This window comes from Trichoderma aggressivum, assembly GCF_033847375.1.
Source record: "Trichoderma aggressivum f. europaeum strain CBS 100526 chromosome Unknown scaffold_022, whole genome shotgun sequence".
Taxonomy (NCBI): Eukaryota; Fungi; Ascomycota; class Sordariomycetes; order Hypocreales; family Hypocreaceae; genus Trichoderma; species Trichoderma aggressivum.
In genome coordinates this window covers 479998-497982 of record NW_026946388.1, presented here as the reverse complement: position 1 = coordinate 497982, position 17985 = coordinate 479998, and the positions used below count along the sequence as shown (strand labels likewise).

Below are 17985 nucleotides of genomic sequence, written 5' to 3'. Positions count from 1 at the left end.
TAATGCATCCCTTGTGTACGGACATACTCTACTCATTATTCTTACTATTAATATGATGACTTTGTTGTATCGGCGGGCCTTTTTGAGACCACTCAACTATATAAACACCAAGGAGATCGTCTTTAATTCATTATCTGTTCTCGGAGACGAGCAAGGCTTCTAGTCATCTAATGCCAAAAACATCACTGCTTACGCCAAATATTAGGCAATAACTCTACACATAGAGTCCATCATTCTCATCTCCATTATTGACATACATTTTCTTCAACCTCTCACAATCTCAGCTCAAATACAAAATGACTTACAAGAACATCGTTATCGTTGGCGTATGTGGTCCCAAATCCGGGCGCCGACCTTCATATTCATCACTTTTAACTCACGATCATTTAGGCAAGCGGGAGTATTGGTAAGATTATCCTCGAGGGCTTGATCGCTGCCGGCGGATTCAACATCACCGCCCTCTCTCGCGGGGATAATCCTGCTACTTTCCCACCCGATATCTCTGTTTACAAGTCGGATTTCTCCAACAGCGATCTTCAATCCGCTTTCAAGGACCAAGATGTCGTCATTTCAGCCATTGGTGCCACTGGCTTCGGCGAACAGAAGAAGCTTGTTGATGCCGCTATTGGTGCTGGAGTCAAGCGTTTCCTGCCTTCGGAATTTTCCTCCAGTAGTCAAGATTCTGCCGTTCTTCAACTGCTGCCCCTCTTCAGCCAGAAATCTGAAATGATTGAGTATCTCAAGACAAAACAATCACCCGGCTTTTCTTGGACAGGTGTTGCTACCTCTCTCCTGTTTGATTGGGTAAGTGATGATTGAGAGATTCATAGCATTATTAGGTGGAATAAAATATCAACTAACTACATATCTTTACAGGGTCTGAGAAATGGGTTTCTTGGGTATGATATTGCTAATAAAACCGCTACCGTTTGGGATGGTGGCGATAAACGCTTCACTCTTACGAACGAAAGGGATCTTGGCATTGCCATTACATCAGTACTCAAGAAGCCAGAGGAAACTTCCAACAAGTATCTCTTCATCTCTTCCGTTGAAACCACTCAAAATGAGATTCTCACTGCTCTGGAAGAGGCTACTAACACTAAATGGACCATCAACATCACTACCACAGAAGAGCAAGTGAACGATGCTTTCCAGAAGCTAACTTCTGGTGACCTGAATGGCGCTTTCGCTCTAGTTCGAGCAACCAGCTATAGCAACACGCCTGGTCTCAAATCGAACTATGCTCAGGACGAGACATTGTCAAATGATCTTTTGGAACTGAAGGCTTCTAGTGTTACCGAGACTGTCAAGCGTGTGGTTGCCTAGAAGATGAGCGCGCTCTGGTGGGGAAATTAAAGGATATGGCTCAAGAAGTATTCTGGATCTCCGAAGATATACATGCAATTCCAACTTCCCCATGCTAGAGATTTTTTTTTTAAATATTAAATGTTTTGGAGTGTATTACGTTGGCCTTGTGGGGTGTTCCATACTGTGAAGCTTCAATTCTATTGGAAGGCAAACTGCATGCATGTGCATGTACTAGGTGGTAAGCCCCGTCGAAACCGCATCTGTTCACCGCTTCGTCTTGTTATCTGCATGTAAACCTCACGGTCGAGATTCACTGCATCAGAAATCACCGACTACGCGAACACCAACACCACCGAGTCGACCAACCGATCACACAATGCCTCCATTCGAAAGGCCAAAAGCACCCTTCCGTTCAAGCCAGCTTCGCGCTTGGTCTGACAATGTCGAACCGCGGATGCACGACCTGCTGTGGGGAGATTATTGGCAGCGATTCAACACTATACAAATTCCAATATTCGGGCCCGACGTTTACTTCGATGACGCACTAAACATAGCGAAAGAGGCCAAAGGCCAGAAAGAAGTATTTGAGCGCAAGTTTGAAGAATTGAATAAAAGGCGACAGAAACTGGCATGCGAAATGCTTACGGCTGCAATGCGAGCAATAGACGAGGAGTATACTTATCTATGTAAAAATGCCCGTGATACAGTATCCGATCTATGCCAGACCGGCTGTTTTCTGGATTTTCTAAGGCTCTTAATTGGTACTTCCCATGGCTGGGAACCGGATGCAGCAGAAGATTCGCAATCGAATGGCACTACTGGCGATCTCAGCGAGGAGACTCAGGCCTCCGCTGATCAATTACAAGACTCTAGCGATGAAGAGACACATGACGAGCCCCCATGGCTTGGCGACGATTACTATGAGGCTGCTATGGATCGCCGAACGAGGGAGGAGCTGTGGGCGAGATCTTTTGGTGGTGATATGGGCACATTTGCTTACGCGGGATGCACGTCGTCTTCCGATGACACTGACGATCCTGAAAGTGATGTGTCTGTCTCGTCAAGGGAAAACAAAGAAGAGAAGGCAACGCATGGACTAGGAAAGAGGTCAGTGTTTTGTTTTATGCTATGAAATTTCCCGCTGTATGACTTCTAATGCTTGAATGATCTGTAGAAAGAGGGATATATCCGACGACGAAGTCGTCACTGCTCGTAGCCTTCGTCGAAAGCTGATGAGTTTAACGCCCGGTCCAATAATCTATCCATTGAACCCTCAAGGAGAGATAGATTGGGAAGCGATTGACGATGAATTTTTATTCAATAGTGAAGAGGATGAATATGACTATGAATATGACTATGAAGATGAAGATGAAGATGAGGAAGATGATGATGATGAAGATGATGATCATGATGATGATGATGATGATGATGATGATGATGACGAAGGTGATGAAGAAGAAGAAGATTATGATGGAGATGAGGATGAGGATGAAGACGAAGATCGTGGTAATGAGGGCAGGAATCCTGTAAGGATCTCATACTTTCTATAGTATTACTGTTGGTAATTGGGTCTATGTCGCAAAAATTTCTAGAAAAGACTAATTAAGCCTCCCACCTTTTGCCAAGTGTTCGTCGTGGAGAGTCTCTTTGTTAAGACGGCTACAATGTCAACCCATTGTGCAGAATTGACCTTGCCTCCATCTCAAAGGTCTTGTTTATCGTATCTATCGCATGTACTGGCACTCAGAATCCAATGTCGTGTAAATGAGTCAAAAGATTAATCTTTACTATGTAATATGAATAATATTGAGATGTAGAATGAAACTCATACACGCCTATGACGCCCCTGAACTTCTCTCTCTTAGGACCGATTTACTTTTCCCTGGGCCCGCAAAGCCAACAGTTCGTCCCTTATCTCATCCCAGAACGGGCAAATGCTGTAGTCCACTTCGCCAACAACCGTCTCGTTCGCTAGATACATCATTCCCAGACCTTTATTCTTACCCTGTTCAAAGTAGCGTGGCCAATCGCATCCAGGAGTACCTGTGGCGGCCATACTATCCCACGAAGAGATGATCTCTTTACTTAGCTGTAACTCGGCCGAGGTCGAGGTGCAGTTCCCTCCAGGGGCAGGCAGTCCATCCATTACACCAAAGACAAAGGGAAGCTCAGCGGTGTGGGTAGCACCAAGAAAGCTGTGGACAAAAGCGGTGTTTGGAACAGATGTCAGCCAGGTACAAGGGGTGCGGTTAAAGAAATATGTGAACACAGGGACTTTGTTTGCAATTCCCTTCTGAAGGACTCTATATGCTGTACACTTATAAGCGTAGTCAGTATAAACGGCACTTATGGCAGAGTCAGCGGAGTTAGGCGCGGAGGCGGTTCGCGGAAAATTAGAGAGCGGGTAAGTTGAATTGACGCGCGATGCGAGGGGGCCGAATTGGTAACTCAAGAAGTCGTCATAAGTGACCTGAGTTTGGGTTGTTAAGTTCTTCGAGTAGGTGGCCAAGACGAAGAGCATACCCTCTGTAGCGGTCGAGCCAAAGATAGACGGAACCTTGACGCCGGTTGATGCAGGCGCCTGTGGGATCGTTTTGCCATCTACAAGAGGACCCCAGCTGAAGCCACGGCCGATATGGGCTATTGGGCTGCCGATTGATGGTCCTACCCCGGCAGGCATCGCCAGGACGGCTTGCTGCATTTCGGCCACGCTCTTAGAGTTGACGCAGGAGAACTAAAGCATGGTCAGATTCAGGTTGAACAAAGATCATCAGAGGTGTGCGATGGTAAAAGCAAACCACTTACATCTGATGGCTGGCAGCCTAGAGCAGTGACGAACAGCTCGTTCCAGGGCTGAGCCTCGGTGACTGACGCGAAGTCGCTACCACCTTCCGATTGCATGATGGCAGCGCTGATCAGATCAGGCGCATCATTCAGGGTGGCAATAGTGAAAGTGTCAAAGGAGCCAGCTGATTGTCCGAAGAGCACCATTTTATCCTAGAGTCCATCAAAAACATATCATTAGTGATTGGAAGGAAAAATACAAATGAGACTGAGAGAATCTTACAGGGTCGCCGCCAAAAGATTCAATGTTTGCCTTAATCCACTTCAATGCCAGCAGCTGATCTCGAATGCCGAAATTGCCATCTATTCCAGCTTTCTGGACAGCCAAAAACCCCAGAGGCCCTTGGCGATAGTTGATATTGACTTGGATTACATTCTCAGCGGCGTAGCAACCTGTATACATCGCATTTGAGATGCCACCTGCTTCATTACTGCCACCATAGATCCAGATTTTGACGGGCAGCTTGGACTTATGGGGTTTGTGAGCGGGGACAAAGATGTCAAGGAAGAGGCTATAAAGATTGTCAGCAAAGGAGAAAGGGCCACATGTACAAAACGGATCGTGATGATTCGTACCAATCCTCAGACTGTTCATCCGTCTCGATGAAAGTCGTGCCAAACTGTGGACAGGCTGGGGCGGGAGTCGTCGTGTTTCGATCATGGTACACTCCTGTGTAGGGTGTAGGCGCATGGAACCTTCTTGGAGGATTTGCGTACGGAATGGACAAAAAAAAGTTCACATCTGTCGTGCTACATCTTCCACCCAGCAAAGTTCCATCCCTGGTGGTCACCAATGGGGCCGATTGCGACGGTTCTGGAAGGCACTCAGAATCACAGCTTGGCACTGTAGCCAGACATATAGCGAGGGCGAGAGACAGGGATTTCATCCTGTCAGAAAATGGGCCAAGAAAAGGTGAAGCTTCAGTGCATATAGAGTGAGTGTTTAGACAGACTGAGGGGGACAACTAGGTATTTAAATACCGAAGAGGATGAGCAGCAACATTGATATAAATTTATCAGCTCAGGAGTTATTTGAGATGCCATTGGACTTCGGTCATCAGCAGAAGACTATACCGAAAATGACTCCAACTTTCACTCCACCACATGGCTGGCACTCAACAAAGACGCACCCCAATATAGGCATTGAAGGAGGGCTATAGAGTCTCTGATTGGTCAACTTGCAAGACTAGCTGAGTAGGGTATAGCACAGTCTACAAGTCAGCACCGGTTTCGCATTCTAGTGTGTGTATAATATTGGAAGTGTCAGGCAGGCTGATGGATATCGAAGTAGTGCAAATCTCACAGTCAGAACACAAGGGAGTCTAGGTCCCCATCGTAAGAACAGCTAATTTGCTGCTCATGTTCATCATCGGCGTACTCCCAATGTTGTAGGCTTTGGGATCCACGGAATTGCGGATATCTTGATCCTTGCTATGTGAGCCACGGTAACAAAGACTACACGGACATTGCACTGCACCGGGCGTTTGCCCCTTCACAAAAGGGTCCTGGTATCATGTCGCAATTAAAATTAATTAAATACTAATATGAATACTAGCCCGTCTGCTAAACAGGGAAGAATTCTCCAATAAGCCACATCTCGCGATCTGAAAATGAGATGGCTGTCTGCTCTAATTTCATCGCCATCGATACAGCTAGTTGCATGCCCATGCGTAGACCTATATCTCTCAAAAAATGCGCAATCCAGCCTCTCTGGTCCCTGGATGTAGTACTTAAAGACCCAGCTAGGAAGAGTGGCCATAACAACAAGTATCCGCCCGGTTTTGGTAGTAAATCTGGGCTTTCAGCTTGGTGGACTCTCTTCGGATAGAGTCCGTTAGGCCGGTCACCTAAAATGTATGTAACACTATAGCAAACGCCATTTGTCATTTCTGTGAGTATTTTGGCTGAATGCTGGAGATCCTTTCTGTCTTTGTCTGAGCCGTGTTTCATTATTGCGTTTATTTTGGATTCGTGAATCAGAATGCGGATCATCCGATAATTATTCCAAGTGGAAGCAACCCAGAGACCAGGATATTCGTCATACTGTAATTTATGACTCTCGAATGAATCGACCTTTGAGTCAAGATTTCGGTAGGATTTAAATCTCCACGAGTCTGGGAGCCTCGTTTCCCAACCCGCAAGCTGGCGATCGACTGGATCTAGCATCGCAGCCACAGCTGCAGGGTTTCGGATACCCTTTCGTTTAATATCGGCCCGGACAGCTGCAAGGTGCTCATTCAGTTCAGCGAAGCGATTCAAAGAAGCCTCATCTCTCGTCTGAGTAGGCTCAGCCCATCGAGACCACGTCTTAAGAGCGTAGGGCAATGGCTCCTGTAGTTGGTGGCAAGTCATAATCTGTAATCGATTAGCACTCGATCAATCACTCAAGAATTGAACATGACCAGTACAATGAGGCGACGTAATTGAATAAATAGTATGGCGGATACTGCATTGCGGAATTGATTTGGTCCGCGAATCTCAACACATCGAGCCCCGGCGACAATATGGTAGCGGAAAGACTCCATAGAAGTCGGGTCACCATTTGCGATCATCTAATTGGAGAGTCAGTCCTGTTAGTTATGACAGAAGAAGTTTTTTCTTAACCTCAAAAGTACCCATCAGCATCACAGCCGTCAATGTGCTATCCGATTTCATGCCGGCTGAGTCTTTGAGGTCCGTCTGTAATCGTTGGAGGGCCTTGCCGTATAAACGGTACGCCTCGTGTTTCCACGGTGTTGAAGTTCCAGCATTCGCCAAAGCAGCGAGGCCCACCGCCGAGATGATGATACTAAGCGCCCCAGTGGGCGCTTCCCGTTGAAGGAGGACCGGCAGATGCTCATGAACCGCCGGTGCGACAGTGTCGGAGCCAGTCTTGGTGCTGAAGACATATTGGTGGAGGAAGAAGGATGTGGCCCTCTCCGTAACTGCGGGCGATAAGTCAATGACTCTGCCTGTTGGCTGGCCACGACGACCAATGCTTGCTTGCTGGGAGGCGGGCGTGTGGTGCCGAAAGATGACGTCGGCTTCGGACGGGAAGCCTGGGCAAACCCATCCAGATTTGCGGCACTGGGAGCACGCAGGCCGCTGTTGGTCACACTACTTTACGAGTTAGAATATTTAGATGCGCAACAAGACTTTCATTGGCATAGCCAACATCTTGGGGTGAATGAATACTCTAGTTCTGCGCACTTTACACGTGGCGCAAGCCATGCTAGGCTTTCCTGTGTTGACCATCTTGGAGAGCTGATTAGTTCGTTTAGGCAATTCAACCTGTATACTTCAGTCGACATCAGAAGATCAATGTTGCAGATTTCTTGTGCTGGGACACTGATATGTAGTAAAACATCGCACCATGCTAATGGAGATGAATTATGCGTACTGAAGGCTATGAAGTAGTCTCCCAGCACAACCTCTTCCTAGGCAAGTGGGGGACAGAAAATAGGAGCGTAATACGAGCTAGGAGGGAGCCACATTTGCGTACGTATAATCCATCTTTATGTACGAAGCTACGGCTTATAAGGAGATGATAGTATTCAATGCGTGGAGCAATTAATTCGCTATGTATCCACGCAGGCAAGGCAATTATCCCTGTTGGCCTAGAAACACAATTAGTTATCTTTTTGATAGAATTCGCATTTTTATTGATTCATAATCGTCAGATATTTTGGGTCTTGAGTCTTACACTTGGGAGTTCATCTGAAAGAAAGTGGCTTGTGGGTTTGAAATGAGTGGGTTGAATCTCATGTTTCACCACCGCTCACCAGGCATTCAAGGCCGACTGTAGCAAACAGTTTCTCGAAATCATTTGTATCAGCAACAAATCAGATAATGAGGAATGTAAAGATTGCGAGCGAGCCTTTATATTCCCTTTGGTGTACTAATCCTCGCTTGATGGCAGCTGTTGCAAAAGACGTCTTAGGAACTGATCCGTGTTAGGCAACTAAAACAGTAGCCCACTACCATATAGATGCGGGTTATCCATCTATGAGGGGCAACATGAGTCGTAACCACTTAGCAATCATCTTCTTTCAGGCCAAATATAATATCTCAGCTGGGATGCTCTCATCGTTTGCGATTTCACCATCCATAATCCCATGCACATAGCAAATTCCAAAGACTTGGTGAAGTTGCTTTTTTCCTTGCCCCAAGGTTACCTCCTGTATTGTCGCCACTGGTCTGAGAATGAAGGGCATATGACCACCAAACAGGCACCATACCTCATCTCCAATTTTAGTCTCAGGGGGGCCGATGCCCAAATACCCTGAATCCGTCACAAAAAAAGTTGTATTTAGAGTTAAGCCATTGATCCATTGTTCAACCAGGAAATCTGACTGTGAGTACTGACCCCATTTCGTGTCCTCTGTCGTCTGAAAACTCTTGTCGAGCTGAAGCACAGCCTGTTGGTCGGCCTGAGAGAGCCCTTCCGGATGGAATATGGATTTCAGAGAGCTGTGGCAATAGCCCACGAAAGCTTCATAGCTCTCTGCACCTTTAGATCTTGCAGATATCGCTATTCCTGCAGTTTCTGACATATGAAGTATCATGTCCCAGCAGAGGCATTTCCAGAAGGCTTCAAAATAAGAGCACCCAGAACGATAAATCCTTGACGGTTCGCGATGAAGCTCCGTGAGGAGAAACCAGTCACAATATGCCTTGCGTTTCTCATTGGGCTCGTGTCCCTGACATATTTTACCCACCGACGCAACTCTATCGCAGCGACGCCCGCGGACTTCCAGGATGCGGTTATCTGAACGTGGAACTATGTGGCAGTGATCCGCGCCTTGGGTTGGAAAAACTTTGAACGGCTGCTGGCTCCATTGATAGACGTTTAGATGATCAGCGAGCCCACTAGCTGCCGTCCAGTCTACACACCATGAAGGAAGAGTGGGACAGGCATGCTTTTGAAGTGGGAAATGTAGGGGGGAGAGAGAATGAGTTGCAATGGCAGTAGAGATGGCTGCCTGACAATATATGGTTTCGGTTGCGGCTCTGTAATCAGGGATAATAGGTTGCCCCGGCCATGTGTTAACAAGACCTAAAACACCATGAACTTTATCCCGGTTATCTGTTGCATGCCGGGCGCGAAACGTGGTCAAGGTATCCCAAAGTTCAACATTGGTACCATCGCCATGGCTGGCTCTCATATTCTTGATATTTGTAAGAACACTCCCCAGCTGTCGGAAACATTTCCTGACTCTGAAGTTGCAGCGAGAAAACAATTCAGAACAACAGGGCTCGAACATGTGGCAAGCAAGGGCAGCAAATGCCTCGAGTAAGCAAGACATATCGACTGAAATAGGTCCGTAGACGAATTTGGCCTTGGGAGGAAGGATAATCTCTTGAACAGTCTGCAGTGTGTCATATGAGTTAGTACTTGCTAATTGATGGGAAATAAAACGCGTCAATACTGAGACTAACCCAAATTCTAGTCCACCAAGGGCTGTCATAAAAAGGTGCAAGAGCATCGGTTATCAGATGGCAATAGTCTGAATATGTCATGTAATAGGAAAAGTCCTCTCCTGTCATGTCTATGAAGAGCGGTTGGTCTGACAGATGACCACTGGACAATAGCCTGAGATTGGCGAACGCATGAAAAATCTGGTCGATTGAAGTCGAATCATTTTCATCCATGCTCGAGCGATCAGAGTCAGGATAAAATTCTTTCCAGAACCAGTCTATTGACTCATCGTCACGATCATCTCCGGTCCAATGCATTTCCCAAGTAGGTAACATATTTTCCGGCGGCTCGCCGATCCATATAACGGTTTGGTCGCATGTAGTATAGATGTTTCTCATTAGCTGTACCTGTTGAGAGCGTTCATCTAGGTCAGTTTGGTTGATGCATAAAGCATCTATCCATAACACACGAGCTTTATCCTCCAGCCGAAGTCGGCAGAGGGCGGAATAGAGATTGAAGGTAACATCCACCATATAACCGTTTACGACGATTTCTCTTCTATTATTCTCATCCCCCCACGTATAGCTGAGTGCTTCGTAACTCGGGGCTGGGACAGACCGAAGAGAGACTCTATGGAGTGTACATTGAAGCAAGGAAGAGCCTGAGCCGCTTTCAAGATGGAGCGTGCGTATTCCTTCATGTTGTGAGCTGAGTGGAGTAATATCTTTATAGATGACGGATGCCCCGGCAGTTGATCGAATGTTGATTCTCTTTTGCGAATTCATTGTTCAGGTTCATATAATGGCGCATGAAGAAGGGCGGGGTTCACGTGTTCGTTAACCCGAGAGGACGATGCTCATGCTGCTTGCACGGCAGGATGGTGGGGTATATGCAGGATTTTTGAAGGATGCACTACGCAGTTAGGGAGTGAACCGAACATGTTGATCACGAAAGGTTTATAATTCCTGCCCTAAATTTAATCTTGGATAGGATGAGATTTTGGCCCTTTGGCTACGTCGGAATAACAAGTCGTTGCCATTTAACTTACCTTAAATATCATATTCTTAGCCTCTCTCTCTTCTTTTAAAGGATGCAATATTTTGAAGGGGCAAAAGGGGCGAATAACTTGTTACCTAGCTATATTTGGTTTCATACATCAATGCGTTCAATTCACACTGGAATAAAATCTGATCCCTTCACCCTACGTGGCTTCCTTTAATGAATTCTTGATAGTGCAATTAACCATAATTGGTGGACATACTGTTGATCTCACAATATGTTTAAAAACAGGTCCACTGGGCCCGCTCATGATGTATGCCAATTCAGGAATGTTGAGAATCTCAAACTGTCGAACATCTGTTAGCGGATATTGCTCGTCTCCCCATTGTCCAAAATAAGTCAGCTAGCTGGTTGGGGGTTGGGTTGGCTCTTCGTTGCCAGCGGTGTAAACTTGTTGTTTTCTTCCACAGAACGGTGGGGATCGAAGTCAAAGGTGTAATTGTAGGCGAATGCATTAGCAACTGGATCCCATAATGTTCCCATCAAAGTTTTGTCCTGTAGGAAGTTGGCAGGAAGCACGGCCTCTAGAATTGCAGATAGATTTAAGTATCCAAGAACACTGGAAGGAATGCCTGGTATTGACACGGAACTCAGGTTCAGCGGAGGCAGCGGTGGAAGAGTAAACGGGATGTTATGAGACCCCTTTGTAGCATGCTTCGCCTGGTCGCCGAACGACGAAAATATGAGTGCCCTCTTTCCGATCTTCTGCAGCGCTCCATATGAGAAAGCTTCTCCGCTACTGCTGTGCTGGGACAAAGATATTTCAGTCGGAACACCATTCTGGAATCTGACCATGGAATGCTCCCAGTCACCGACGTGGAAGTCTTCAGGAACACCGGCAACGTGCCCGCCATTGTTCAAGGCATAAAAATAGAAGTAAAAAACATCGACTATTGAGGAGTTGCCTGGATGGGTATGGAGCATGGCTACACTCTTCTATTCTATCAGTCTCTACACAATATAGCGGCCAGGTTTCACAGATAAAAGGCCCCGTGTTCTTTGGAGAAACTTTGAAACAAAATCAAGCAATGCAACATCGCTCCCTTGTCAAAATGGATTTAGTCAGTACTACGATATGCTTGGAAGCAAGTCGGATATGGGACATGGCGCCAAGTGAACTCACCCGGAGGTCCCACGATTGAGGCAGCAATCGGGAGAAAATCCGGCTCTCCTGTGATGCGAGACTCATACCGGAATTGGCCAACTAAGGAGAAATGACTCATCAGTGAGGTACGCACATGAGCAAAGGGGCAACTCTCCACCTTACTGGGCACAATGACTTGGGGCAACCCGGCAAGAGGGGCAGTATAGTCCACATCCCAGCGCCAATTTACATGGGGCGTAAGTCTTTGTTTCCACACCCAATACGTCAGATACGCGACTTCAACATCTAGATGACAAGATGCAAAACTCACGGTGGACAATTGTCTCGATATTGCGGCTCCTGGGGGTTAAAAGGCCAGACCATGATTCCTCCAAGGGAGCCAGCGGCCCCGCTGCCGTCACCACTCTGTAGAATCTGCTTGTAGGCGAAGTTGGCGAAGAATGCTTTTTGTTGTACCATTTTTTCGCGATCCTCTATCGTGACCAACCGGGCAAGTTTCCTGGCGAGTTGTGATTAGATAGAAGGCACCTCGTGCAGACAATAATCACACAGTTCTTACAGTTTTTCAGTATTCACTCTATCCAGGTAAGGATTCTTCTGGTATATGTTTCGGTATGCTTTCTGAAAGGGCGTAATAGCATCGTAAAATCCAGCCAAGTGTAGATGAGCTGTGGTCTTAGCACTCATGTCAGGACTCACATTTTAGGCGCAATTTTACAAGGGGGGAGAGGGCTACCATCTTTAATTCGCTATAAATCGATAGCCCAAGGCCTTGGGGATCTGTCTTTTTCCATTCCTCATCTATATCCAGGGTCGTTCGCTCTGTGTTGCAGAAGCTCTCGAGAGCCTTGATGAATCGGTCAACTGACGCAATGGTTTCGCCATTATCGTGCGGAAATGACGATTTGGGGTATACTATCCGTGAAGGTATCGTTTGGGCCTAAGATATTAGCCTTGAAGACAAGCACCAGATAATGGCGGAGGGAGCGGGAGGAGCGGCAGATCAACTACTTCGGATAGAGGAGGGCTTCTTCCATATTCAGATGTGCCCTCAAGTAGCTGAGAGGTGACGAGATGCAGAATATCGATGCTTCGGGTGAAGATGCCTGACGTATCTAAATATCTGAGACGTGAAGATCAGTCGTCTGTTTGTATAGATGGTCCGTAAAGTAATGTATGCTTATTCATACTTGCTGACGGTGAATGCTCCTTCATGAGAGAGTGCACCAGTAGATAACCTAAGGCCAAAGATACCCTGTGCAGCCGCCGGGCACGCGATGCTACCACAGGCTAGGAAGGGTCTTATTAGCGCTGATCTCTGGCAACTGCTGACATCTAAAAGTAGGAAAAAGAAGCTTAGTCTTACTGTCGGATCCGATGGCAAAGTCTAGACATGAGTATGAGGAAACCGCCGTCGCGCTCCCGCTACTGCTCGTATCGGGGTTTTGATAGCCGTCACCTGCTGAATGTTTAGTAAAAGACCGCAAGATCTAGAGCAAAAGAAGGGGATAACTGACCACGCGGGTTCCAAGGGCAGCAGTAGTCGACCCATTCTTGCGGATCTTCACCGTTGGCGAACTGTGTATTTTTGGCCTTCCCAACCAGTACTGCGCCTAAAGCAGTGAGCTTCTGGACGATGAATGCCGATTTGGGTTTGGGATCAGACAGCTCGAAGAAAGACCTGGATCCCGCACTAGTTTTGAGTCCGGCAACATCAAACACGTCTTTTGACGCAAAACGAAGGCCAGATAAGGGAAGCTTGGCGGTCTGTGGTGGAGAGTATAGGCGAGATGGCACGGCAATATGGTCGGTTGGGCGATGCTCTATGAATTGACCGCTTGTAGGGCTCTGTGTGATGGCTGAGAAGAAGGCAGATTGAGAATCGGGAAACGTGCGATACACGTGATGAAAGCTAGCTTCTTGATAAAAGTATGGCCCTGAGCGCAGTCGCTGTAAGCCATTGGTGGCCATTCGGATGACGTTTATCGTGCCTAGATCTCTGAGACCAGGAAAGGAATCTTTGGACATGTTTTCGGCCGTTCCAGGTTCGAGAGACGGATCTAGCAGGAAGACGGCCCTGCAGAAAGAGGCGGAGGTAACATCGTCAATCGTAAGCCAGTGTGAGAAGAGCTCGCAGAGGCTGGAGTCGACAAAGTCAGGGCAATCGTCAGCGCGGAAGACGAGACACGGACTCCCTGAAATCCCGGAGCAGAGTTGCTAGAGGGTTATCTTGCCGTCAGCGCGTCTGCGATGGCCATGAGTGGACTATGTTTGGCGGGCGCTCACACGAAAATCATCGCTTAGACGAGCAACAGGATCCCGAGACCACTGGTACGATCGTTCGTCGAGGCGGATCACCGATTGCCAACCGTCTGAGAGGCTCATCGTGGCCAGATGAGGTGATGAAGAAGAGCTGGTGGCTGTCATTATGATCAGAGCTGCTGGAAATAGTGATAGTTGCGTGCTCAGGAATGGAAGAGTTGCACCTTAGTGCCTAGTAGTACCAGCTGCTCAGGTGGTTCGAGGTGGATTCATTCTGCCAGTCGGTCGGTGCACAAGCAGGTACATGTACTTGATAGGCGCAAGGACTCAGTGTTTTAGCGTGTACAGGAACCTGCTGAGCACCACCTAACGCTGTGCTAGAAAATATTGACTCTGGCGGTAGAGTATACAGAGGTCGCGGCAGATGGATTGTACTGCTGGCGGGCGGTGGACAAAATAAGCACGACTGTGAAATGGCAAACAAACAGCCAATCATCCAAATGGCACTTGTAAAGGGGTTTATAGAGGTAGCAATGTGCTTTATCTTCGTTTTGGCATCTCTATTTATTCGCAATTACCTTTACTCTTATATTAATAGTACTTCATAAGGAGACTTCTTACAATTTCTGCCTTGATGCAGGTAAATCTGCCTTTCTTAATCCCGCTTTTTTTTTGTCCACCGCGTTTGTGCGGTGTACTTGGTTTCCCACAGAATGCCGTCTCTCTGCTTAAAAAGGTGACTCACTGCCCATTACTGTGATTGCCTTCATTAATACGACTTGCCTTCTTCCTCTACTATTCAATTGTACTCAAATTACAGATTCGTCGTGATTCTTCCTAAACTTCCACTCACTATGCCCTCCCAAGAGGCCGTCCAATCACTTGCTGGTGCTACCCAGTCGCCAAATAAGTCTCAGACCTTACCAAAGGCGAAATCATCGTGGCATCGTCCTCTTTGGCGACCAATTCAGCGCTCTTAGAGTACATGACTGCCTTCATTAACCGTTCTTATCATTCTAATTACGACGGCCTGGTAGACGCAAAGAAGCACATCCGAACCTCTGCCTCGGAATTAAGCCAAAAGATCCTGAGCGGCCAAATAGCGATTGCGTGGAAGCCATCTTCTGATCCAGATAAAAAGATCGCTGAGGATGTAATTGGCTGTGTGAGCATAGAGCTCATTGGACCCGGTGTGGCCAGCCTCGGCCTACTAACATGCCATTTTGAACACCGTGGTACTAGAGTTGGCCAACAGCTTATGGAATTTGAGGATGATTGGGCGAAAAGTTTGGGGGCAGAGGAAATGCAGCTCGAGATCTTGGTACCGGATGGGTGGGAACACGAAAAAAATCACCGCGTTGTGCGATGGTATGAGTGTCGTGGATATAAGCTACTCAGAGTTGCTGAAACTTTTGAGGTTATCGAATGGCTTGCGACTGTAGTTACAGGACCAACAAAGATGAGAATATATCGCAAGAAACTTTGAGGGAACTTCCGATCAGACAGTCATTTGTACATATATTTTTTCAACAGTTCATCATCCGACTCGTCCATCGTCCACATATTATATGCCCAGTTTCTTGAGGCAACATCCTATCTTATGAGAGTGGTGCTCCTTTTCCAGCCAGGGTTGCATAATACAAATGTGTTTCGGCACCGATAATCATTCGACTGTCGCCCGCGAATTGGAAATTGGCCGATGCCTCGCCAAGAAATATCTTGCCCAGCAGAGTTCCTGAAGGATTCCACACGTGAACACCATCGCCACAACCCGCATAAACATTGCCGTTAGAGTCGCAGTGAATCCCTAAAATATGACGGACAGTATTAGCAACGTTCCAGCGAGGAGGAGAAGGCCAGCAATTACCATCCACAATGCCGACTCCAGGATATGCAAACACCTTTCGATCTTTAAAGGTTCCATCTCTAGCTACCGTGTAACGATATCTAAGAGTTTAGTCAGAAAAGTATTTAACTTACAAGCCTATGGTGCACTTGGCTGCAGATCGGGGTGAGTATTCACTTACATTGTTGATGGTCCAGTGTTATCGTAGCCTCGGAAAGCCTTGCCAGCCCCTGTATCGGTGATGTAGGCATAGCGACCTTCGGGAGAAAAGGTGATTCCTGGTTACCGTTTCAGAAAAGAAGATTACGGAAAGAATAGATTTTTGCTCACCATTACAATTTACAAACTCATCTGCCACGACGGTAACAGCCCTAGTATCAGGGTTCAAACGATATACTTGGTTCGGAAGGCCAGGTCTCGGTCGAAAATCTTGCAGATAGCCGTATACAGTGTCCGTAAAATAAATGTGCTTGTTTCTGAAGTTAACCGAGACGTCATTGAGGGAGTTGAACTGGCGGCCAAAGTAATTATTGGCGAGGACTGAAGAGGAGGCATCAATTAGTATAAAGAGGGAGTTTGGACAGATAGTGCTGGCACGGTACTCACTAGTGGTGTTGTAAGGCGGTACTGGATTGATAGCGAAGAGTGCTGGAGCGACATCTGCGCCCATCCCCTCGCCTGTGAACAAGATGGTGCCCTTGTAATTTGTCCCTCCTAGTAATCATTAGCAGGCATTGTTCTGTGAACAGATACAACTTATGATACAGTCAAGAAGACATACCGTTGGGGTTAATGACCTGCGGCTCTGTAGGAACTTTGTGAATTTGAACTTTACCAACGGCATCTCGCTGGGTCGAGACGGCCATGGCTTCTTCCAAGGATACTTTTAAAATGAGACTGGATTTCTTCAAGCCTGTTCCAGCTGATAATGGGCCGGCGCTCTGAGCAAAGAAAACCTCATCTGTAGGAGGATACCTGGAGACATTGTAAGAGATAGTGGTACTGAAGTAAGAGAGTTGACATATATCCTACCATACTACAGCTTCGTGGAACAGCGGGTCCGTGCCTGAATCGGCAATGAGTGTAAGGGTCGGATTTGCACCCAAGATGTGAATGAAGTCTGGGTGATAAACATGGAACGGCTTCTCCTTTAGACTTTCCATAGTATATCCTGGAGGAATAAATTTCTATTTATTAATTAGAAACATTATTCGCTTGAGATGTAGGCAAGAGCGTCCAATCTACCGTGGTAACATTGGCAATGTTTTCTGGTGGTACTGAAGGCATCACTGCGAATCCTGCTGGATCCACGACTTGTACTTGCGATGGCAGCGCAGTCAGCTCTTGAAGAGTATTTTCTCCCTCATAAGTCGTGATCACATCTTGGATATCGAAAACGGCGTCCTTTACGGCATCAGATGTGGCGACGCCTATTGCAAAGGCTGCGGCTGCTATGGCAACGATCCATGGCGTATTTGAGCTTGTCGTCTTTTGTTGAGACATTCTGTCTAGATACACAGCCTCTCTGACAACTCGAGAATATTGCTAATCTTTGCTAGACGGAAAACCCGGTCCAAGAACTCGTTGTGAACCACCCAAAGATCAAAGTCGTTCTTTGAGTGAGGGGCGTGAGGAGGTGAGAACTAACTCTAGCGTGGAGTTTACCCACTGATCAGCCAAGGTGTGCAGCTTGCACTCCCCTCATATCAAGCTTCACGACAGTGCCTTCTTTCGTCATAATTGCTACCATAATTTTACAAGAAGAAATCAATTAAGAGCAATGTTGATTCCAGAACAGCCACATTCTCTTATCTTTATTTGAATTAAGTCCTCTGATATGACTCCACGCATTTCTGCGTACGGTCGCCGTTAAGCCACGTAGTGCAATGCCAGAAAGTGTTGCAACAGCCTAGCTCAACTATTTAGGTGGCGCAAAGGGCGCTCGTCCAATGATTACATGTAGTTATCTGTTTCACGAACGCTACCTACGGAGTACAGTCCATGGATTGTTTGTGTCTTTTTTTGAGCTGGAGAGGGGTTTCGTATTTCACAAGTGCACATATTTCTTGTCATTGAATCCACAGCCATGCATGTAAGACATATATGCACGGCCAATGAGATTCGAATCCGTCAACTGTTGGCAGGCAGAAATGTAAGAGTGTA

General features: G+C 46.9%; 5 protein-coding genes across 5 annotated transcripts; 2 read left to right on the top strand and 3 right to left on the bottom strand.

The window, feature by feature from the left end:
• Positions 1–296: 296 nt before the first annotated feature.
• Positions 297–1326, top strand: Triagg1_5998 (uncharacterized protein; the record flags this gene model as incomplete). Its single annotated transcript, XM_062900575.1, has 3 exons — positions 297–326; positions 391–804; positions 877–1326. 3 exons carry the CDS (start codon positions 297–299, stop codon positions 1324–1326), a joined length of 894 nt encoding a protein of 297 aa, XP_062755199.1.
• A 358-nt stretch (positions 1327–1684) lies between these two features.
• Triagg1_5997 (uncharacterized protein) lies at positions 1685–2858 on the top strand (the record flags this gene model as incomplete). Its single annotated transcript, XM_062900571.1, has 2 exons — positions 1685–2415; positions 2483–2858. 2 exons carry the CDS (start codon positions 1685–1687, stop codon positions 2856–2858), a joined length of 1107 nt encoding a protein of 368 aa, XP_062755198.1.
• Positions 2859–3169: 311 nt separating this feature from the next.
• Triagg1_5996 (transcriptional regulator family: Fungal Specific TF) lies at positions 3170–7386 on the bottom strand (the record flags this gene model as incomplete). Its single annotated transcript, XM_062900570.1, has 9 exons — positions 3170–4042; positions 4114–4305; positions 4376–4664; positions 4729–4966; positions 5531–5583; positions 6197–6507; positions 6561–6704; positions 6757–7248; positions 7342–7386. The coding sequence occupies 9 exons, from the start codon at positions 7384–7386 to the stop codon at positions 3170–3172; spliced, it is 2637 nt and encodes an 878-aa protein (XP_062755197.1).
• Positions 7387–10948: 3562 nt separating this feature from the next.
• On the bottom strand, positions 10949–14099 carry Triagg1_5995 (uncharacterized protein; the record flags this gene model as incomplete). Its single annotated transcript, XM_062900569.1, has 11 exons — positions 10949–11514; positions 11733–11813; positions 11877–11956; positions 12025–12213; positions 12274–12331; positions 12414–12629; positions 12683–12837; positions 12905–13004; positions 13081–13173; positions 13232–13931; positions 14001–14099. 11 exons carry the CDS (start codon positions 14097–14099, stop codon positions 10949–10951), a joined length of 2337 nt encoding a protein of 778 aa, XP_062755196.1.
• Positions 14100–15574: 1475 nt separating this feature from the next.
• On the bottom strand, positions 15575–17325 carry Triagg1_5994 (uncharacterized protein; the record flags this gene model as incomplete). Its single annotated transcript, XM_062900568.1, has 8 exons — positions 15575–15783; positions 15844–15923; positions 16004–16100; positions 16153–16362; positions 16429–16536; positions 16604–16797; positions 16855–17009; positions 17068–17325. The coding sequence occupies 8 exons, from the start codon at positions 17323–17325 to the stop codon at positions 15575–15577; spliced, it is 1311 nt and encodes a 436-aa protein (XP_062755195.1).
• Between the last annotated feature and the right edge of the window lie 660 nt (positions 17326–17985).